This window comes from Callithrix jacchus, chromosome 9, assembly GCF_049354715.1.
Source record: "Callithrix jacchus isolate 240 chromosome 9, calJac240_pri, whole genome shotgun sequence".
NCBI lineage: Eukaryota > Metazoa > Chordata > Mammalia > Primates > Cebidae > Callithrix > Callithrix jacchus.
Genome location: NC_133510.1, coordinates 38,861,430 through 38,885,660, shown reverse-complemented (window position 1 = coordinate 38,885,660; position 24,231 = coordinate 38,861,430). Strand labels below are relative to the sequence as shown.

General features: G+C 42.3%; 1 protein-coding gene across 8 annotated transcripts in view; it reads left to right on the top strand.

Annotated features, from left to right (window-relative positions):
* Positions 1-24,231, top strand: part of FGD4 (FYVE, RhoGEF and PH domain containing 4) — a 242,795-nt gene that overhangs the window by 202,645 nt on the left and 15,919 nt on the right. For all 8 annotated transcript variants that reach the window (XM_078338932.1, XM_035255842.3, XM_035255847.3 and 5 more), the window contains 6 exons: positions 2,854-2,912; positions 3,212-3,358; positions 15,527-15,699; positions 20,091-20,121; positions 20,642-20,734; positions 21,337-21,462. In XM_078338932.1, coding sequence (XP_078195058.1) covers positions 2,854-2,912; positions 3,212-3,358; positions 15,527-15,699; positions 20,091-20,121; positions 20,642-20,734; positions 21,337-21,462 — 629 coding nt within the window. The remainder of the gene's footprint in view (positions 1-2,853; positions 2,913-3,211; positions 3,359-15,526; positions 15,700-20,090; positions 20,122-20,641; positions 20,735-21,336; positions 21,463-24,231) is intronic.

The following is a 24,231-nucleotide window of genomic DNA, read 5'->3' as shown; positions in this document are numbered from 1 at the left end:
TCTTTTGACCTCACGATCCACCAGCCTCGGCCTCCCAAAGTGCTGGGATTACAGGCGTGAGCCACTGTGCCCGGCTGAAAGGGCTTTTTTTTTTTTTTAAGGCTTATGAGTTTCAATAATACTTTGCTTTTTCATGCACTTTTGCAAATCAATCAACTGTAAAGTCATGAATGAAAATTTAAGAAATAAGAATGGCTTGATATTCAACAAACAGTAATGGTACTTGTGTATAACCTTAAAACATTGCTACTTTCCCTTATAATTTATTGTTTTCTGTCGTAAGTGAATCTTGATGAGAGATGAAGTACATAAAACGTTATTTTTTGTTGTGGATTGTTAGCCTTTTCTTTTTTGTTTTTACTTTGAGACTAAGTCTCTCTATGTTGTCCAGGCTGGAGTGCAGTGGCATGATCTCTGCACTCTGCAAAGATCATGCTCACTGCAACCTCCACCTCCCTGGCTCTCCCTAGTTCAAGCGATTCTCCTGCCTCAGCCTCCCGAGTAGCTGGCATTATAGGCACCTACCATCATGCCTGGCTAATTTTTTGTATTTTTAGTAGAGATGAGGTTTCACTGTGCTAGCCAGGACAGTCTCAATCTCCTGACCTCATGATCTGCCCACCTCATCCTCCCAAAGTGCTGGGATTACTGGCGTGAGCCACTGCGCCCAGCTAGCCTTCTCTTTTTTTAATTTTTACTTTTTTGAGAAAGAGTCTTACTTTATTGCTCAAGCTGGAGTGTAGTGGTGTGATCTTGGCTCACTGCAGCCTCCACCTTCTGTTTTCAAGCTATTCAGCTGATTTTTGTAATTTTAGTAGAAACGTGTTTTCACCATGTCACCTAGGCTTGTCTTGAACTCCTGACCTCAGATGATCCACCCACCTCAGCCTCACAAAGTGCTGGGATTACAGGCATGAGCCACCATGCGTGGCCCTGATCCTTAGCCTTTTCTTGAACACAAGCTGTTTCAGATAGGTCTCCCACCATTTGAGTGACTACCACAGAAACTTCTCTTCTCCATTCGCCCTTTCCATACTATAGAATGAACTTGACTTCCCATCTCAAACCAACTATTTCCTAGGAACTCTGCCCTAGCTCCATTTTCTACCTATCTTACCTGACTGTTTGATTTGAGTGGCAGATCTAGTGGTGGGGGTGGAAGTGGAAACAGCACTGCTCTTCCTCAAACTCATCTCTAGAGCCATGGCTTTATCCCATTTTATTTTGTCTTCCTGGATCCTGGATCTTGTATCAAGTGCCCAGCATTGCCCATTCAGAATAGTTCTTTAAAATGTAAATTAAAATTTGGTTTCTTCTGTGCTCAGACTTTGGTACCCCTTAGATGCCCATATCAAAAATGAGGTGGTTGGTGACATGGTATGGCATTTTATTACTTTTCTTATTTGTTTATTTTTCCATTGCTACTTTCACTAAAATTCTTTTTTTTTTGAGACGCAGTTTTCGTTCTTGTTACCCAGGCTGGAGTGCAATGGCGCGATCTCAGCTCACCGCAACCTCCGCCTCCTGGGTTCAGGCAATTCTCCTGCCTCAGCCTCCTGAGTAGCTGGGATTACAGGCACGCGCCACCATGCCCAGCTAATTTTTTGTATTTTTAGTAGAGACGGGGTTTCACCACGTTGACCAGGATGGTCTTGATCTCTTGACCTCGTGATCCACCCGCCTTGGCCTCCCAAAGTGCTGAGATTACAGGCCTGAGCCACCGCGCCTGGCCCTTACTTTCACTAAAATTCTAAGGAAATCACAGAAGAAGGGCCTTTGGTGACCTGAAAGTAGGAAGGAAAGCAACAAAAGTGCATTCTATCCAGCAGTGCAAGGAAGACAAAAAATGTCAGTGAAAAGTCTCAGGGTTGTTGTGGTAACAGAATTAGGCAGGCAAGTATTCACAAAACAGAAAAGAAAGGACGAAAACGGGGCATGATTTAGGATTGAGAGGTTTTCCCTGGGGTCAGTCCAGCAAGAGGCCTCTTCGCCAGCAGTCCCTGGAGCCCCTGTGATGTCCACACCAAAAAGTTCCCATTCCCACCTGCCCCAGCAACAAAACCCTCCAACACTGACCCCTTTCACCCAACCCAGGCTAGAACTGTGAATGTATTTTCCCAAAGAAAATAAGCTATGCTTAGTAGTTAATTTGCTCATACAATTAGTAAAATGCTTACTACTGCTAAAATATTTTAGAACTTTTGAGTCAGAAACCTGGGTTTAAGTACGGCCCTCCTATAGCATAGCTCTGTGACCTTACCCAAGTTGTATTACTTCCCCATTTCATTCACCTGCCAAATGGAGCTAAAATACTTAACAGTTTAAGGCTGTATAAGAATTGACACTGTAAAAAAAAAAAAAAAAAAAAAAGAATTGACACTGTAATAAAGTACCTAGTATGGAGTTAGTGTACACTGTAAGTTTCAAAAACTTTGAGCATAGAAGAAACTGAGTTTTTGTTTATGTTTTGGAAAACTATTCTGATTTGGGCAGTTCTGTGCCCTCAATACAGGATCCAGGATAGAGGGAGACAAAATAAGTTGGGCTGGGGTCACTGCTCAAGAGATGAACTAAGGAAGACCAGTGATGTTTCTCTCTCTCCTTATTATTTATGATGGTTCATTATCTATTAAACCTGTGAGCCTAACCTTCATATATAACTTTGTAAGGAAAGATGAAGTTTCAAGTAGTCTGCTTACAAATGGAACTTTAGAAAGTATCCAATTTATAAATGGAAAATGCTACTATTTTAGTTGTATCTTTGGTCTCAGACTTTTTAGTAAGTTATTCAGCTATGTAGAAGCACGGGAAGGACAAAGCATATTTATTTACTTTTCTTTTTTTCCCATGTAGAATCACTTGAAATTATATCTACAGCAGCAAGCCATTCTAATAGTGCAATAAGAAAAATGGTAAGTGGTGTTCAGAGGAGATAGGAACCTTCTGATTAGACAACTGTCAGTAATACTGCCCAGATCTCTGTAGATTTGGACCAAAGTGAATTGAAACAGATGAACCAAAAAGAATGTTTACAAAATGTTTAATGTTATCCGGAATAACTCTCTGAACTTGCTAATAACTGATGCAATTTATATCAAAATGTATGCTTACTCCCAATCCCGTCTGAATTACAAGCTCAGAGTATTATTAAAGCTACTCAGTTGAAACCTGCTTGTATGCGATCTTGCTGTTTTGTTTTCTCATTTCCTAGGAGAACCTAAAGAAACTCTTAGAGATTTATGAAATGTTGGGAGAAGAAGAAGACATTGTAAACCCTTCAAATGAACTAATAAAAGAAGGACAGATCCTCAAACTAGCTGCTCGGAACACATCAGCACAAGAACGCTACCTTTTCTTAGTGAGTATTATACTGTTGGCAAGTCATATAAGAATTATATATAAAAATGTGGCTGGGCATGGTGGCTCATGTCTGTAATCCCAGCATGGGAGGCCAAGGCAAGCGGATCACCTGAGATCAGGAGTTCGAGATCAGTCTGGCCAATATGGCAAAACCCTGTCTCTACTAAAAAATAGAAAAATCAGCTGAGTGTGGTGGTAGTTGCCTATAATCCCAGCTACTCAAGAGGCTGAGGCAGGAGAATTGCTTGAACCCGGGAGCTAGAGGTTGCAGTAAGCTGAGATCGTGCCACTGCACTGCAGTCTGAACAACAGAGTCAGACTCCATCTGAAAAAGAAGGAATTATATATAAAAATAGTTGTATACAGTTTGGAAAAGTAGAATGTTGCCTTATTCACCAAAGCAATTACATCTAACCTGGCTTAGTCAACAATGTCTAGATTCCATTTAGGGAAGTATTCTAAGTAACGTTTTTTTGTAATTTTTCTGTATACTTGGTATGGAAGGCAGGCAGCAGTGACCCATCTGGAGTGATTGCTGCAACAATGCTGGCTGCAGTGAGGGAGGCATGGCCAGGGCAGCTACCCAGCTGCAGCTGCCGACCCAGGTGTTCCTGTACTCTCAGGGTCCTGGGAAGCCCCCTGTACACCTGCAGGCTCAGAAGTGCCTGCTCCCATTGCCTGGCCTCTCCCCACTCCCAATACCTGTTTCAATTTCAGAGCAAAGTTGGGGCCTAGCCTAGGTGGTACTGCAAACTGGCAGGGTGGGCACACACTTGGGGCAGTGCTGATGCGCCAACCCCCTGGTGCCCCTCAGTCCCCTTCAGACTTTGAGTGCCAGCAAGCTCGGGAGGGAGGCCAAGGGGGTGCTGAGGGTGGCCCAGTGCAGGCCTACAGGCACCTTTCAGCACAAACAGCCTGGGCATTGAGGATGGCAGATTGATGGCAGCTGGAGGCAGACAGGCTCCTGGGTGGAAAGAGACAGGTCTGCAGTGCAGCCCGCCTTCAGCCCTGGGACAGCCTCAAGCCTGGGGTCCAGACTGCCAGTTCTGTGGACCAGAGTGAGAACTTACGGTGCAATTTCCAGGCCTGCCCATGGCTGCCCATAGACCAATCGGCATGCACTTCCTTTCTTGTGAAGCCAAAAAAACCCTGGACTCAGCCAGACTTGGGCAGACGTTGGGATGACCTGCCTGTGGAGAGGAGCTACCCACTGTAGGTCTCAGCTATCCACTTCAGGTCTCTGGAGAGTTGTGCTGTCGCTCAATAAACCACCTCTTCACCTTACCCCCCAGTTGTCCACATACCTCATTCTTCCTAGATGTGAGATGAGAACCCAGGACCCACTGAATGGCAGGACTGAAAGAGCCGTAACACAAACAGGGCTGAAATACTCCCCCACTCGCCATGTTGTAGGCAACAAGAAGGAGAGAAGAAACAAGGAGAGAAGAGAGAAGCAGAGCAGAGCTGCCACCCTTTGTGGAGCCCAGACCTAGGAACTCCCTGAGCCAGGGCTATATCACCCTATTTGGGGCTCTGTTTCCTGGTGTCTCCAAGCTTGCCAGGTGCCAGCAGTGGAAGCCACTTGCAATACACATGGTCCAACTACAGCTTTGCAGGGAGCTGGCACCTATGCTGGTGCCTGGAACTGCTCCCTTTAGCTGAGCATAATGTATGTACCTGTAGTCTCAGCTACTTGGGAGGCTGAGGCAGGGGAATTGCTTGAACCCAGGAGGCAGAGGTTGCAATGAGCCAAGATCACACCACTGCACTCCAGCCTGGTGATAGAGCAAGACTTTATCTAAAAATATAATAATAATAAATAAATAAATAAAGACATCAGTTTGAAAAGAGCCCCTGTCAAAGCTTAATAAACATTAGCTTTCATTCTGATTGTTATTAGAGAAGCAGACACATGGGTGAAAGGCTGCCTGGCGAATGGCACACAATACATTCTTAGGATGTTATTCATGTCTGACTTTTCTACTGTGAGGCAGTCATCTCACCCAATATAGCGTGAGTTGTCATGGGGGCCTAGAGGCTTCTGTGTCTGTTTTCAGCCTCCATTGAAAGGAAAACTTAAGAACTAATTGTTGAGCAGAGAGGGGTGTTCAGTACAAGGGGTCTTGAAAAGTTCATGGAAAATGCATATTATAAAAAACTATGTGTAGATTTGAAAGCTTTTTTGCAACAAAATAAACTCATACTAACTTGTTATAACATGTCTACAGTATCTGGTTTGAGGCACTAAGAAGAGTAAGACATCAGTTTGAGGCCTGGCACAGTGGCTCATACCTGTAATACCAGGACTTTGGAAGTCAAGATAGGAAGATGCCTTGAGCTTAGGAGTTCAAGACCAACCTGGGCAACATACAGAGACTACCCTGTCTCTACAAAACACTAAAAAATTAGCTGGGCATGGTAGCATGTACCTGTAATCCTAGCTGCTTGAGAGGCTGAGGCAGGAGAAGCTCTTGAGCCAAAGAGTTCCAAGGCTGCAGTGAGCTATGATCATACTACCCAGCCTGGGTGACAGAGCTAGACCCTGTCTCAGAAAAATAAATAAATAAATAAATAATAGGCTGGGCACAGTGGCTCATACCTGTAGTCTCAGCACTTTGGGAGGCCAAGGTGGGCGGGATCATAAGGTCAGGAGATCCAGACCATCCTGGCCAACATGGTGAAACCCCTTCTCTACTAAAATACAAAAAATTAGCCAGGTGTGGTGGTACGCACCTGTAGTCCCAGCTACTCAGGAGGCTGAGGCAGGGGAATCGTTTCAACCCAGGAGCCAGAGGTTGCAACGAGCCAAGATTGTGTCATTGTACTCCAGCCTGGTGACAGAGCAAGACTCCATCTGTAAATAAATAAATAAATAAATAAGTTTGAAGAGCCCCTGTCAAAGCAACATGAATTTGGTTAAAATTGAAGCAAGAACAAACATCAAACATATGGTGAAGCTTGGATGCAAAAATGGTGAAATAATTGATGCTTCTTGAAAAGTCTGTGGAGAAAATGCACAAAGAAATGAGCAGTTTACAAATGGGTAACTGATTTTAAGACGGGACAAGACACTGTTGAAGATGAAACCTGTAGCAGCAGACCATCCACATTCTTTCACTAAGAAAAAATTCATCTTGCTCCTGCCCTAATTGAAGAGGACTGACAGTTAACAGCAGAAGCAGTAGCCAATACCATAGACATCTCAATTGGGTTCATCTTGCACAATTCCGACTGAAAAATTAAAGTTGAGCAACTTTCCACTGGGTGCCAAAAATGTCGCACCCAGATCAGCTACAGGCAAGAGCAGAACTTTTGGTGGAAATTTCAAATAAGCGGCATCAAGCTTCTAAAGCATTTCTACAATTTCTTAATTGTAATAGGAGATGAAACATGGCTTTCCCAGTACAATCCTGAAGACAAAACACAATCAGATCAATGGTTACCAACAGGTACAAGTGATCCAGTCAAAACGAAAGAGGTCCAGTCAAGAGCAAAGGCCGTGGCAAGGGTTTTTTCGGATACTCAAGGCAATATACCTGTTGACTTTCTTGAGGATGAAAGAACAATAACATCTGCTTATTTTGAGAGTATTTTGAGAAAGCTAACCAAAGATTTTAGCAGAAAAACACCAAGGGGAACTTCTCCAAAGAGTCCTTCTAAACGATGACAATGTTCTTGCTCATTATTCTCATCAAACAAGGGCAATTTTTTTGAGAGTTTTGACACAGAATCGTTAGGCATACATCTTACTGTCCTGGTTTGGCTCCTTTTCTTTTTGTTTCGTGATCTTAAAGAATCTGTAAAGGACACCCATTTTTCTTCAGTTAATAGTGTAAAAACTGCATTACCATGGTAAAATTCTCAAAACCCAGGGCTGGGCACAGTGGCTCACACTTCTTTTTTTTTTTTTTGAGACGGAGTTTCGCTCTTGTTACCCAGACTGGAGTGCAATGGCGCGATCTTGGCTCACCGCAACCTCGGCCTCCTGGGTTCAGGCAATTCTCCTGCCTCAGCCTCCTGAGTAGCTGGGATTACAGGCACGCGCCACCGTGCCCAGCTAATTTTTTGTACTTTTAGTAGAGACGGCATTTCACCATGTTGACCAGGATGGTCTTGATCTCTTGACCTCGTGATCCACCTGCCTCGGCCTCCCAAAGTGCTGGGATTACAGGCTTGAGCCACCACGCCCGGCCGGCTCACACTTCTAATCCCAGCATATTTAGGGAGGCTGAGGCAGGCAGATCGCAAAGTCACGACCAGCCTGACCCAATATGGTGCAACCTTGTCTTTACTAAAAATACCAAAATTAGCCAGGTGTGATGGTATGCACCTGTAATCCCATCTACTCAGGAGGCTGAGGCAGGAGAATCGCTTGAACCCGGGAGGCAGAGAGGTTGCAGTGAGCTGAGATTGCACCACTGCACTCCAGCCTGGGCAACAGAGTGAGACTCCATTAAAAAAAAAAAAAAAAAATTCTCAGGACCCTCAGTTCTTTAGGATGGACTGAATGGCTGCTATCATTGATTACAGAATTGAACTTGGTAGAGCTTAGGTTGAAATAAAATATGTTTCTTTTAATTGCATTTCTCCACAAACTTTTTAAAGTTTTTTTGTATCAGTCATGTTTTTAAAATAACATTTGGTTGTTTTATGACCCAGCAGTTCTACTCCAAGTTTGTATAACTCAAGAAAATTGAAAACACATGTCTGCACAAAAACTTGCACGTTTGTCCAAAACAGCATTATTCATAATAGCCAAAAAGTTGAGACGACCTAAATGTCCATCAACTGAATAGGTAAACAAAACGTGGTATGTTCATGCAGTGAAATATTTTATGTCAAGAAAAAGGAATAAAAGCTTACATATGCTACATGGATTAACCTTAAAATGTTGTGTCAAGTGAAACGTGCCTGTTACAACAGATGGTGCTACTTATGCGAAGAGGCAAATGCAGAGACAGGATGTAATTAGTGGTTCCCTAAGACTAGTGGGGAATGGGAAATGGGTATGAGGTTTCCTTTCAGAGACATAAAATGTTCTGGAATTGGTGATAGTTGCCCAGTTTACAACTATCCTAAAAACCATGATTTGTACATTTTAAAAGAGTAAATTGGCCAGACGCGGTAATCCCAGCACTTTGGGAGGCCAAGGTGGGTGGATCACCTGAGGTCAGGAGTTCGAGACCAGCCTGTCCAATATGGTGAAACCCAATCTCTACTAAAAATATAAAAGGTTAGCCAGGCATGGTGGCTCAGGCCTATAATCCCAGCTACTCGGGAGGCTGAGGCGGGAGAATCGCTTGAATCCAGGAGGCGGAGGTTGCAGTGAGCTGAGATTGTGCCACGTGCCCCAGCCTGGGCAACAGAGCGAGACTGTCTCAAAAACAAAAAAAAGGTAAATTTTGTGGCCTATGAATATCTTCATAATTAAAAAATATGTATTTTTACCAGATTATAAAAATTCTCATTTGTGCTAAACAGAAGTACTTCTTTCAGAGGTAATACAGAAAGCTAAATAGAAAACAAAGAGGTGTCATGTTAGGGTTCAGAGTCCTCTTCAGAGGTCTATTATAAGAGATCAGATGATTGCCATCAGAAAGGCAAATCAGGGTGGGCGAGGGTATGGTATGTGAATTGAGAGGGCGGTGGGTAAGCACTAGCATCAGTCAGAAGGCAGAGGAGCATGCAGAAAACGTGGGTAAGAGCCTTTATTGTGGTTTCTGCAGGAAGGAATGGGCAAGACAGAGCACCCAGGTGAGGATTGACTAGTTCGAGTAATTTCTTAGGGCTTAGGGGCTGTTGTCCTGGCCATGAGGTGATTAGGGCAGGAGAATAGTGACCCAGAGAGTAAGTTCAATACAGGAGGTTACTGCGGGTGTGGGTCCTGAATTGGTTGGTTTCTACATGATAGGTGTGCTGCTCTCTCTAGGAATTGGCTAACCCTAACCCTGGGAGTAGTAGTCCTGTCAGGGTCAAAAAGGCCTTAAGATGCCCAAAACCAAAAATACATAATAAAAAGACATGCTTAATATACTGTTCTAGGTAACGTAACCAGGAGTCAATGTCTTTCCTCTGTCTTTGCCTTTTAGGTACTGGGATCAGTTTCCTTTCTCCTCTTCCTCATTAATGGACAGCCTCTGTAGTTAAACTTTGAGCTCTGGGTCTAACCAATTGCCTGGGCTTAATTCTCACATTTGGGAGTTATTTTGGAAAGAGGTTTATGTTGAATATGTTGATGCAGAGCTGAATTAAACAGCTCTTTGGAGGACGGGTGGCTAAGAACCTTGGGAAAAGTGGCAGTCAGTGGCTGAGGAAAAGACCCATCCTGTTTCAGTTACCTTTTTTTTCTTTTTTTTGAGACAAAGTCTCCCTCTTGTTCCCCAGGCTGGAGTGCAATGGCACAATCTCAGCCCACTACAACCTCCGCCTCCTGGGTTCAAGCCATTCTTCTGCCTCAGCCTCCCAAGGAGCTGGGATTACAGGCACCTGCCACCATGCTTGGCTAATTTTTGCATTTTTAGTAGAAACAGGTTTTCACCATGTTGGCCAGGCTGGTCTTGAACTCCTGACCTCAGGTGACCCACTCACCTCAGCCTCCCAAAGTGCTGGAATTACAGGCGTGAGCCACCTCGCTTGCCCGTTCCAGTTACTTTAGGCCATCAAACATAACATGCCATTGCCTCCCAAGAGAATGGGGTCACGTGGCAGGAATTTTAGGAAAGCCACATTTGTTCTTTGAAGACCATCTTAGAAACATTTCCAGTGTCACGTTGACTCTTTTCCTTCACCCTCTCCAGTGCTGTGCTTGTCACAGAATCCTATCTTGCCAGTGTACATTTATTCCCATGGAGCCTCTTGTTCTTTTACTTGTAGAAACTTCAGAAGCACCATTTTTCTTTTCTTTTCTCTCTGGAAGGGTAATGAGGGCTAGTTTTCTGTTTCCTACCCTTGGGATATTACATTTGTCTGGAAAACCAAACTATATTTAGAATCTGCTTTTAAATGATCTTCATGTGTTTGCATATTTGCTTGCCTCCACACCATACTTTTTCATTGTTAACGTTAAGTAGGATTCTGTTTAATGTAAGCCATTTCATGTTGCTATCATGGAACACCTGAGACTGGCTAATTTATAAAGAACAGGGATTTTATTTTCCGCAGTTCTGGAGGCTGGGAAGTTCAAGATTGAGGGGCTGGCATCTGGTGAGGGCCCTCTTACTGCGTCATGACATACAGAAGGCATCACATGGTGAGAGAGAGAGAGCAAGAAATCCAGCTCATGGCCTCAAGCCCTTTTTTCATCTGCATTAATCCATTCATAGATTAATTCATAGATTAGTGGAGCCCTCATGACCCAAACACTTACCATTAGGCCCCACCTCCCAACACTTCTGCATGAGGGATTAAGTTTCCAACACACACTTTTTATAGGACACATTCAAACTATAGCAGGTACTCTGTTGAAATAAACTATCTGACATCTGAAAGTTTAAAAAAAAAATAAAATCACCAAATTATCCCACAAAACAACCCAAGACTTTTTTATCCTTGGCCCTTTGGAGTTGTTGTGTTCCTTATTTCCTTGTAACTTGATAGATTCCGATTATTTTTCCCTTAACTTATTTAATCTTTGAACACAGAGCAGCAAGCACTAGAAATTTTCTCCACCAGTATCCCATTACCTTTGAAAGCAAACATGAATTGAAATTGTCACTGGTGAGAAAATGAAATTGAGTTATTTCAGTCAAATATATTTTTAGAGGCTTGAAATAAAAATACTTGAACAGTAGAGATCAAGAAAGAGGATCCTCCCTGTGTTTTTAATATTGAGGCCTGTGGTTTTTATCACAACCTAGGACTTCTAAATTGCTTTGCTAGTCCGAGATTGCTTCACTGATCACTATTTCTAAGCTATGGGCTTGAAATAAAAGGGAGTCTCCTACCCTCAAAAGGAAAGTCAATGTTCTTCATGCCATAGTTGCTGTAACTTCTTTTTCAATATCAAGGGAAACCCAGAGGGAAGTAATTATTTGTGGAAAAGTGGTTGGTGGCTTTTGCTACGAGCACAAGGTTCATGGAGGGAACAGGACTAGCTACTTGGTTTCTTCCTATATATGACCTCATAATCTTTGTAAGCAATGTTTATATTCTGCAAGAGCTCCCACCTTCACCTAAGCAAAAAGGAAAAGGATGTTCATTGACTAGCATTAGATTGTGATCAGAACTAATTAAGATGAACATAGAATTATTGGGCAGGGCATGGTGGCTCATGCCTGTAATCCCAGCACATTGGGAGCCCGAGGCAGGCAAATCATGAGGTCAGGAGTTCAAGGCCAGCCTGGCCAATATGGTGAAACCCCGACCCTACTAAAAATATAAAAAATTAGCCAGGCATTGTGGTGCACGCCTGTTGTTCCAGTTACTTAGGAGGCTGAGGCAGGAGAATCACTTGAACCTGGGAGGCAAAGGTTGCAGTGAGCCGAGGTCGTGCCACTGCACTCTAGCCTGGGTGACAAAGTAAGACTCCATCTCAAAAAAAAAAAACAAAGGTTAATATAGAATTATTGGCAGTTTAGAATGTGAAGTCCCATTTAGGGAGAATATAAAGGAGGGAATGTAGTCCTGAAAGCATGAACAGGAAGGAGAAGCATACACATTTATTAGATAATCTGTCATGTGAGCATAACTACAAATGGCAAATGCTAAGAACATCCATATTCATGGACTTGTTTCTGTAAAACAGCATGAGTGCTGAACTTTAGAAAGCCAGCTTGAGGACAAGTAGCAGATAACTCACAAATTTTATGCTATACCATTACATTTGTCACTCAGTTTGCAGGAACAATTTGGTTATTGTTGGTGGCTGGAATGTGTGATCTCTTTGCCTTGTGCTGGTGAGTCTGCAGCTCCTGCAACATTCACAGCTTCAACCAAATATCCTCTGAGAAAGCCTAGATAGAAGAGAGAAAAAAGTGTTAACCAGAACTTAGCGAGCAAGCTGTTGCCTTAATCAAACTAGGATATGGATGGTGATAAAAACCTTGTGGAACTTCTTTTCAGATCTCTAAAATCTATGTAAAATGCAGGTGTCATTGCCAGACTCAAACGACAGTAGACAGTTAATGATAAAGGCCTACGTCCCAAGAGGATATATTTGAGAGGCCGAGACGGAGGATCGCTTCAGCCTAGGAATTCAAGACCAACCTGGGCAGCATAGCAAGACCTCATATCTATTTAAGAAAAAAAGAAGGCTCTGTCTATTTTTTCCAGAATACAGGTTATATCTTGGGATATATCTATAATGTATTTAGTGATCATTTATTTCTACATTCTCCAGTGTGGAACTGAAATTTTTAACACTGGCCACAGGAAGTTACAAAATGCGAAAACAACTGGCAAGAAACAAACTTCCAGAGTGACTATTACATAACGTCACATAAACTTTTTGGAAGGTTTTACATACCCAGCGACCTTGTCTTCATAGCAATGTGGAGCTGAACAGAGGGCCTAGAAGGACAGATCTAGACTCAAGTCCCAAGGAGAATAAAATGAGAAGGCTTGTTGAATTTGAGCACTTAGTCTGTGCAAAGCACTGTTCTAAACATTTCACATTTGTTTCATTTAATCTCAGCAAACTGTGACTTTTACAGATAATGACCTTGAGGCATGAGGGTATGCACAGCTCATAAGGGGTAGAGTGGAGGCTTAGTGCTTCTAGTCTGGCTTCAGAGCCTCTGCTAATAATAGTACTGAGCTGAAAGTAAAATTTTAGAGAAAATTTGAAGAATTAGTAAATTGAGAAATCTTGATAAAGCAAGTAAAATAAAATCATGTTGAGTTTAGCCCACATGCTATTGGGAAAGTAAATTTTAAAACATAATTTTATTCTCTAATTGCTCTTGTCTTAAAATATATGTAACCCCAGAAAAAACTTGAGAAACACTAAATATGAAGAAAGAAGATAAGTATAGACCTTCTCTTAGGAATCTGCCCTCAAATTAACACAAATATTTAGGGCTTTATTTCTTTCCATGTTTTAAAATATTCAGAAATGAATTAAATGCTTTCATAAAGTCATCAAATGTGAATTTCTGTTGTATCAGCCTTCTAACATACCATTTTTCATGCAGTTAATAGCCCTTGCTTTTTGTGTGTGTGTGTGTGTGTGTGTGTGTGTGTGTGTGTGTGTTGCAGTCCACTCTGTTACCCAGTAGGAGTACAGTGGTGCGATCTTGGTTCAAGAAACCTCTGCCTCCCTGGCTCAAGGGATCCCGCCTTAGTCTCCTGAGTAGCTGGGACCATATGCACACACTACCACACCTGGCCAAGTTTTGTATTTTTTTGTAGAGATGGGGTTTCACCATTTCACCAGGCTGGTCTCAAACTCCTGGTCTCAAGTGATCCACTGTCTGGGCCTCCCAGAGTGCTGGGATTACAGGTGTGAGCCACCTCACCTGGCCAGCAAGGGGTGTTAATTGTTAACTAGAAATTAGGGACTGTACATAATTAGATTCAGTTTCAAAATGAGAGTCATTTTAAAAGTACATCTTGTAAAGAAGACGACTCTGTCTTTAAAGACCTCTAATAAAACTGATGGCTTTTCAGAAAATTCATATGTGGTAAATTCTTATGCAAGACTTAAGGATTCATGATACTGTTCAAGAGTACTGTGTGATCATACAGACCTTGGTCCTGTGGCTTGCTTTTTATGTAGGATTTAATGTCCAAACCCCGCATGTTCTAATGAGATTTGATCTAATAAATTGGCTATTTTTTAAAAGCTTAACATTAAACACTCTAGTAAAAAAAAAAAAATTGTTGACCAGGTGCTATGTCTCATACAATAATCCCAACATTTCAGGAGGCTGAGGTGGGATTATCATTTGAGGCCAGGAGTTAAAGACCAGTCTGGGCTATTGTAGTAAACAGTAGCCCAGGCTGGTCTTTAAAGCCCATCTATGATAGACTGGACAAGGAAAATATGGTACATATACACTGTGGAATACTATGCAGCCATAAAAAATGATGAGTTCATGTCCTTTGTAGGAACATGGATGAACCTGGAAACCATCATTCTCAGCAAAGTGACACAAGAACAGAAAGTCAAACACCACATGTTCTCACTCATAGGCAGGTGTTGAACAATGAGAACACATGGACACAGGGAGGGGAGCATCACACACTGGGGTCTGTTGGGGGAAGAGGGGAGGGACAGTGGGGGTGGGAAGGTTGGGGGAAGATAACATGGGGAGAAATGCCAGATATAGGTGACGGGGGGTGGAGGCAGCAAACCCCCCTGCCCTGTATGTATGTACCTATGCAACAATCCTGCATGATCTGCACATGTACCCCAGAACCTAAAGTAGAATTTTTTTTTAATTCATTTTCTTTAAATTAAAAAAAAAAGAAAAGACCAGCCTGAGCAACATAGCTAGACCCTATGTCTACAAAAAAAAATTTTTAATTCAGGCCAGGCGTGGTGGCTTACATCTGTAATTGCAGCATTTTGGGAGGCTGAGGCCGGGGGATTGCTTGAGTTCAGGAGTTCAAGACCAACCTGGGCAACACAGCAAGAGCTCATCTCAACTAAGAAAAACTAGCTGGGCATGGTTATGTGTTTCTAGAGTCCCACCTACTCAGAAGGCCGAGGTGGAAGGTTGACTTAAACGCAGATCATTGCACCACTGCATTGCAGCCTAGGTGATGGAGTGAAACCCTATCTCAAATATAATAATAATTGCTAAATATTACTTTCTTCTTCTAACACCTATTAGATTTTCCCTCTAAGATACATCAGTGAGAAATTCTTGTGTTTAAGAACTTACAAAGTTAAGAACTTAAGCTCCTGGTATATCAAACAAAGGTCCTTAGTAATTCGTTGTGAATTTATTGAACTAATTTACCTAGTGCAGTAGTATAAATTATTTATTACATAAATACCAATAAAATATGTCTGAGCCATGAGTGGGAAATACATTTTTCAAAATGTAAGAATATGATTTTTTATACATCATATAACCTCAATGTCTTAGTAAATAATTTTTCTCATGCAGGAAGTACTATGTTCTCTAGAAATTACTTGGAATTTTTATCTAGGGCTACTTTTAAAATTGGTCAGTTTCCCCTATTTATTTCCTTTACTGATATGTGTTCTCCTTCTTTGCAGTTCAATAACATGTTGCTGTACTGTGTGCCCAGATTCAGCTTGGTAGGCTCTAAATTCACAGTTCGAACCAGGGTTGGCATTGATGGAATGAAAATTGTGGAGACTCAAAATGAAGAATATCCACATACTTTCCAGGTATCTGGGAAAGAGAGAACACTGGAACTGCAGGCCAGGTGAGGCAACCATTTCTATCACACTGCTTTCCCAAAGCATCAGAATGAATCATTAGAATAGAATGGCTCTGAGGGGAGGGTTTTTCCCAAGTGAATGCTGCAGATCTCTGGGAATCTGGTTGGATGTAAACGCAGAGCTGTAAGTTCTTGAAAAGCAGGAGCCATGTCTCCTCTCTCTTGATTCCTTCCTTCATAGTGCCTAGGACAGTGGTTTGTAGACAGTAAGCATTGAGTACATTGATTAACTCTAATCCTTCCTCTAGCCCTCCTTTTGGTCCACAAATGTTTATTGATGTTTATTATTCCATGCTAAACTCTGAGTCTTTCAGAGTCTACATTTTAGGGGCTATGGGGCACTTGAATGGAAGGAAATGTTGGTAAGGGGCAAGGTGGTAAGGGTAAAACTTCTACCACTGTAGTTGCAGGATGCATGAAGGGAGCCATTAGGGGCTCAGGTGGTCTCTGGCAACCAGGACTTCTGGAGGATATGGCTCTTGTTGTATTTGTATTGATTTGCAGAGAAAGGGCTGGAGTTCTGGCTAACAGTCCGCTAACTCTAACCATTTTCTTTTTCTTTTTTTGAGACGGAGTTTTGCTCTTGTTGCCCAGACTGGAATGCAATGTCACCATCTTGGCTCACTGCAACCTCCGCCTCCTGGGTTCAAGCAATTCTCCTACTTCAGCCTCCTGAGTAGCTGGGATTACATTGCCTCCCACCACCCCCAGATAATTTTAGTATTTTTATTAGAGACGGGGTTTCACCATGTTGGCCAGGCTGGTCTCGAACTCCTGACCTTAGGTGATCTGCCTGCCTTAACCTCCCAAAGTGCTGGGATTACAGACATGAGCCGCCGTGCCTGGCCCATAAGCATTTTTTAAAGGATAAAAAAAACCCATGAGAGCCACTGCAGTTGATCATGGCTACCTCATGCATGAACCTCTGGAATATAGAGTGCTGTCAGGTTTTGAAATACCTGCTTTAGAAACAGTCATCCAGGCTGGGCACAGTGGTTAATGCTTGTAATCCCAGCACTTTAGGAGGCTGAAGTGGGAGGATCACTTGAGATCATCAGGAGTTCAAGACAGCCTGGCCAACATGGCAAAACCCCGTCTTTGCTAAAACTTCAAAAATTAGCCAGGCATGGTGGTGGATGCCTGTAATCCTGCTATTTGGGAGGCTGAGGCAGGAGAATCGTTTGAACCCAGGAGGCTGAGGTTGCAGTGAGCTGAGATCCCACCACTGCACTCCAGCCTGGGCAACAGAGCAAGACCTGTCTGAAAAAAATACGGTCATCTATTTATTCAAATGTCTAGCCTGGTAAAAATTTGGATGCTTTAGCAGGTCACAGAGCCGAGGGTTAAGAACCAGTCCTAGCTGTAGTGGTGTTAATACCCCAGAATCCATGAAGACTCAGAATGTTCTTCTGATCCTTTCCACCATTAGCTTATGTTTCTGGCTGCTCAGATGAATTTATTCTGGATATTTACATTTAGTAACTGCCAACGCTTAAATTTCAGATTTTAAAAAGAGAACAAATCATTTTAACAGGAATCTGTGCCCTCCAAGAATTGGTGAATTTATAGTTACGGAAGGTGGCAGGCTGGGAAAGTTTGAAGAAAGCCAGTTCTTTGATTTCCTACAGAGAATGTATACTGAACTTCCTTTTCCTTAGGGAGCAGGTAGCATTTCAGACTTGCCTTTGAATGTCATGGTTTTCCTATCTCCTCATGGTAGGATTGGGTCCCAGCCCCTTAAACCCAAGGGAAGAATATATGATGCTATGCTGAAGGCTCTTGACTGAGTCCTCACTCAGTGGTTGATTTACTAAGATACTGGTCCTGGCAACAGGGAACACTCATTAATAGTTTGCTTTTTGTATTTTTTGAGACACAGTCTTGCTCTGTTGCCCAGGCTGGAGTGCAGTGATGTGATCTTGGCTCACTGCAACCTCCACGCCACAGATTCAATGGATTCTCGTGCCTCAGCCTCCTGAGTAGCTGGCATCATAGGCGCCTGTCACCAAGCCCAGCTAACTTCTTTATTTTTGAGAAGAGACGGGGTTTCGCCATTTTGGCCAGGCTAGTCTCAAACTCCTGACCTCAGGCAGTCCACCCGCCTTGGCCTCCCATACTGCTGTGATTACAGGCGTGAGTCACTGCACCCAACCTCATCAATAGTTCTGATCATCACAGTTTTCATTGCAGAAGAATGAAGGCATTGCTGACTCTGAAATTTCAGCACACTTCTAATCTGCAAATCCAAGAGATGTGTCTAACCACAGGGAAGATACTTCTGAGGTTTCTTAGTTTGTCTAAATGGATACTTTCAGTCCTTCTTTAGCCGGTTGGGCTATTTTCTCATCAAGATGGGGCTAATTGGTGAGGAATTTTCTTAAGTACAGGCAGTCATCACTTTATAACATTCCAACACACAGTACTGGATACCTTCCAATTCGTGTTAGAAACATGGTTGTTCTGTCTTAAATTTCTTAGTTACCTAATCTCATTGCTCTAGTTGTATTTACTTTGGTATGGTGATTTTGAAGATCCGAATTAAGTTATTACTATCAGTATGATCTATCATGCTCTCTCTTTTATTTTATTTTATTTTTTTTTTTGAGACGAAGTTTTACTCTTGTAGTCCAGGCTGGAGTGCAATGGCACGATCTTGGCTCATTGCAACCTCTGCCTTCCGGATTCAAGCAATCCTCCTGCCTCAGCCTTCCAGAGTAGCAGGGATTACAGGCACGTGCCACCATACCTGGCTAATTTCTTATTTTTAGTAGAGACGGGGTTTCACCATGTTGGCCAGGCTGGTGTCAAACTCCCGAACTCCAGTGATCCACCCGCCTCGGCCTCTCAAAGTGCTGGGATTACAGGCATGAGCCACCGTGTTCAGCCTATCATGCTCTTTTCAGAATGGGACAAACACTGAAGTTCCAAGAAAGTCAGAGTGTCAGAGAAAGTATTAGAATCAAATATTGGGCATATATTTGGAGATATTTAAAGAGTATTTGATTCTGAAGCTAACTGGGGAAAAAAAATTTCACTTTTCTTGCTCAAGACTGAACTTATACATTTGTGTTTGTTCTTCTACTTTTAAAAAGTATTCTATTTTAGATACAGAATACTATTATAGTTTTCTATTGCTAAGTGGAAATAAAAGTATAGTAATAAGTAAACTAAAGAGGGAAGAAATCTACCTAAAACAAAAAGCAATAAGGAATTGTTGGGGTCTCTGCATTTGAAAGGCTAAAAGCAGCTGGCAAGTAACTGTGCTTCCAGGGCCATAGGGTTGTGGGGCAAGGCAGAGCAGTAGGGAGAAGTTTTTCATTTTTAATTTTGCAAAGCAAGATTGAAGCCCCAGCTGAACAATAAGCAGAAGCTTCCACTTGGCAGACACAGATTCCAGCAGCATTCCTGGCACATCATGGCGTTCAGTAATTTGCTGGAAAGATAGATTGTGACACAGAAACAGTCCTCCAGCCAGTCTCATGCATATTTCATACCTCTGGGAATCAGGCAGGTTACCTTCAGGCTGGAACTGAAACTGAGCCCCTCTACCAGGGACATGTAAACACACAGAGCACACTCTGATCCTCTTCAGAATTCTTCAATTTGGAGATTGTACCCAGTTTAGAGTCCACTAAAAAGGATCTTTCAAATGCGGTCTGTGACAGCAGCCAGCACTGTAAGCTACCTGCAAGAAAGAGGAAATGAAGTTCGGCTTATAGGAAAAGGGGAACCTGACTACAGTCAAGGAAATGTTTTTTCTGAACACTGGATCTATTAGTCTGTGAAACTTCCTTCCTCCAGGCATTTAAATTTTTTATATGCTTTTCTTTATCTAAAATGGGTTAGGTTTGATATTGCCTAAAGCCTCCTAAGAACTGGAAAATAAAATAAAATTCTTTATAAAGGAAATGTTAAATAGCTCCCTAAGGCTTTAAAGAGATACTTGAGATTGTCAAAGATAATTATTATCTGTTCTAAGATGGGCTGTGACTAGCAGCCTTTAGTCGCCTTCATGTGTTTTAGAAACTGGAAGATTAGCTGTTGTATATTCAGTATAATGCTATATATACAGTCACCTGATATATCTAACCAGATGATGGTTATTAAAATTTATGTCAGGACAGTATATTAATGGAAGCTAAACCTAACTAACCCCATCACATTTTATGTGTACCAAAGTCAGCAGATAGTCTGAATCCCTATTTAAGAAGAATTTCATTTGTTCAATTGCAAGAGATTAATTTTTACTGTAATTCCTTCCATAACATCCCTGAATTTTCCAGAAAGTTGGAATAACATGAAAGCATAGTTTCATTTACCAGATGTAAATAATCATTAATGTTCTTTGCATTCACTTTAATTTTGTTTTGTTTTAGTTCTGCACAAGACAAGGAAGAATGGATCAAGGTAAGTGTCATTTTTCTTTTCTTTTCTTTTTTTTTGAGACAGGATCTCATTCTCACCCAGTCTGGAGTGCAGTGGTGCAATCATGTCTCACTGCAGTCTCTGCCTGGGCTCAAGCAATCCTTGCATCTCAGCTTCCTGAGTATCTGGGACTGTAGACGTGCACCACCATGTCTAGTTAATGTTTTTGTGTATTTCATAGAGACGACGTTTTGCCATGTTGCCCAGGCTGGTGTTGAACTCCTGAGCTCAAGCAATCTGCCCGTCTCAAGTCTCCCAAAGTGCTGGAATTACAGGTGTGAGCCACTGCGCCCAGCTTATTTTCACTTTTGTTTTTTAATAACATCTCTGTGTACACCAATGTGCATATATTGTTGTGTATATTTTAATATATAGTCATCATTAAAGCAGGTTCACTTAATTTTCAAAGTGATTCCTATTATAGATATTTGTTTGATAAAGTATATTCATTGGTTTATATGAGACACTTGAATGTGTGCTTTGAATTTTACTTATAATTTAGGCCCTTCAAGAAACCATCGATGCTTTTCATCAAAGGCATGAAACCTTCAGAAATGCAATTGCAAAGGATAATGACATTCATTCAGAGGTTTCTGTGAGTTGAATTAAATTCTTAACTTCAAGCTCTTCTATATCTTTGCAGTTGCAGAATCATTTTGTTCTTCAACCTTTTCCCTTTACAATGTCAGATATGGCTGTTTAGACAGAATCTCATTCTTAGATGAACACAATAGTGAGTGCCCTTTCATTCTACTTGAACTTCTTTGAATTTTTCTTACTCTTTTTTTTTTTCTTAAGATGGAGGCTTGCTCTGTCGCCCAAGCTGAAGTGCAGTGGCACAATCTTGGCCCACTACAACCTCCACCTCCCAGGTTCAAGTGATTTTCCTGCCTTAGCCTCCCAAGTAGCTGGGATTACAGGTGCATGCCACCGTGCCTGGCTAATTTTTATATTTTTTGTAGAAAGAGGGTTTCACCATGTTGGCCAGGCTGGTCTTGAACTACTGACCTCAGGTGATCTGCCCGCCTCGGCCTCCCAAAGTGCTGGGATTACAGGTGTGAGCCACCGCACTGACCTTATTCTTGAGTTTCAGGACATGGTTTGAGCAATGCAGTTAAAGTTATTTCAAAAAATAATAACCATAAAAGGGAATTGTAGTTTTTTCCTATTAAAATTGAATCTTTCTTTCCTTTTTAGACTGCCGAGCTAGGGAAAAGAGCCCCAAGATGGATCCGAGATAATGAAGTGACAATGTGTATGAAATGTAAAGAACCTTTCAATGCACTGACGCGAAGGAGGCATCATTGTCGAGCATGTGGATATGTAAATGAGATTTCTTGATCATTAAGGTTGCTAGTAACTATACAAGTGATGTAAAGTCATCAACTTGGGACACACACACACACACACACACACAATAGCTTTCAATGTGTCACTGAATCAATACGTTTATTTTGGTGCCAGTTATGTGCAGAGCACTGTGCTGAGCTCTGGAGAAAAACTGTTAGACAAAATGTTCCCTGGCTTTACAGAGCTTACATTGTAATGGAGAAGACAGACAAATAAGAATTTCAGATTACTATAGATAGAATAAAAAAGCAATTGAAAAGTTAATGTTAAAAATGGACAGTATTAGTAATAGAGGAAGATTTGGAACCAATTTTAGTTGGGAAATAAAAGACCTGTCTAAGGGGTTGGTAGTTAAGTTGATGCTTAAAAGACTGAGAAAAAGGGGGCAGGCACAGGGGCTCACACCTGTAATCCTAGCACTTTGGGAGGCCGAGGTGGGCGGATCACCTGAGGTTAGGAGTTCAAGACCAGTCTGACCAAAATCCCGTCTCTACTAAAAATACGAAATTAGCCGAGCATGGTGGCTTGTGCTTGTAATCCCAGTTACTTGAGAGGCTAAGGCAGGAGGATTGCTTGAACCTGGGAGGTGGAGGGTACAGTGAGCCAAGATTGCAGCATTGCACTCCAGCCTGGGCAATAAGAATGAAACTCTTATTCAATACAAGAAAAAAAAAAGGTTGAGAAAGAGCTAATAATCAATAGAAATGGGAAAAAACTTCAGACAGTGGAAGTCTATATGCAGAGACCCGAGGTAGGAAGGAACTTGGTCTGTTAATGAGACTGCCAAAGGTCATGAGGCTGGAGCATGAAGGACGAGAAGTATTAGAGAAAAAGACGAGGAGTATTAGAGAAATAAATAATGGCCAACAATGACATTTTTCTATGAGAAACAAGAGTACAAGGAACCCACAGTACAAGTGGAAGTTCTGGCTTTGATGGGGAGAGGAAAACTTCCTCCATTATATCAGAAGGGAAAAAGAAAAGAATGGGTACAAATGTAGGTGAGTTGGCATTTTCGTTGTTTCTGATGATGAGAAATGAGGGAGTTTAGGTGCAACATCTATATGTTTACTGAAGAACAAAGCAGAATCATCAGTTGAAAGTGAAGTTGAAAAGAACAAAGTTGAATCATCAGTTAAAGGAAGGAGGAGGTGGGGAGATTCGAGAAAGAGGACTAAGTGTGAAAGTTTTCTCTGGGCAGAGAAAAGTGAGCCTGGCAGAGGAACAAAGATGGACTTGGTTACCTGTTAGAAGTTTATAGTTACAAATTTAAAGGGATGCTAGTCAGCTTAGTGGCAGTGATTTTTTTCTAATAAGATAAAGAAACTCAGGCCAGAGAAGGCAGATAGCAGGGTTTATCCAGAGTAAGTATAATGAGAAAAGCACTGGAAGAGCAGGGAAGCATTTGCATCCGAGAGTTAATAATGAATAAGAGGAGTCTCAATCAGATACAAAGAGCAGGAAAGCTAGGAGGCAGGGCTGATGGTTAATGTTCTCATTGTGGTGGGGTCGGTGGACAGAAGGATTTCGGTAAGTTCAGAAATGTATGGTAGCGGACATCTTGGGGTCAATGAATGAGAAATATGAGAGATGTTTGTGAAAAAAATGGGATATGTGAATCTGGCCTGCCAAATGTGGTTCACCCTCTGGTGACAAAGTCCTGGGGGTGACCATGAGATTGGATAGTAAGGTAGACTGCACAGCACTGGCCGCAGGGATATGAGGTGGTAGAGTTGGGCTTGTCACATGAATGCTGAAATCCATGGACATTGGGGTAGATCAGAGAACTATGTTCCATTAGTGAGAAATTCCTGAGTGAATGGGTGTGGGGCAGCTGATGAGGAGATGCTAACTCAGTAGGGGAGATGTGTAGAGCTGGACAATAACGGGCCTCAGAGGTGCTAGGGGTTTTGAAGCAAGAAAAGAGTCAGGGAATACAAGCCTCAGCTCTCAGCCCTGAGGTCTCAGAGGTGACAGAAGGTGAAATGGAGTGGGGGCGGTGGGGAACCTCCACTAGAGAAAAGAGCCTGAGGATATGGAAGAGGTTGATTCTAGAGTGAAAGTTCCAAAGGGCCCAATGGAAGGGCATGGAGGGGAAAGTAGGAGATGAACTAGGTTAAATTATGTACACAGGCCAGGCATGGTGGCCCACACCTGTAATCCCAGCACTTTGGGAGGCCGAGTGAGGTGGATCACAAGGGCAGGAGTTAGAGACCAGCCTGGCCAACATACTGGAACCCTGTCTCTACTTAAAAAAAATTAGCCGGACGTTGTGGTGGGCACCTGTAATACCAGCTCCTCAGGAGGCTGAGGTAGGAGAATCGCTTAGACCCAGGAGGCGGAGGTTGCAGTGAGCCGAGATCATGCCATTGCACTCCAGCTCAGGTGACAGTGCAAGACTCCGTCTCAAAAAAAAAAATTACGTACAGAGGAGTATGTTTGACGATGAGGCTGAGAAAATAGCCAGAGAGCTGGGCCTTTTCCTGGGACCTGAGAGACAGGAAAGTGGGCATGACATGGAGTGCATTCTGCTGGACTTTGAGATAAGGGTAGGCAGCCAGACCTATTGCTATGATCCCAAATGTTTCCCTTGGTGGCCTGGCAGCCTGAAGGATGGTGCTTCCTGAGAATCTTAGGAATAATGCTTCACACTGAAGATACACGTTAGGTATTGGTGGACACAAACTGCTTGGTATTAGAGTCAGCACTGCAAGACAGGGACTGGCAGAAAACGGGGGCTGG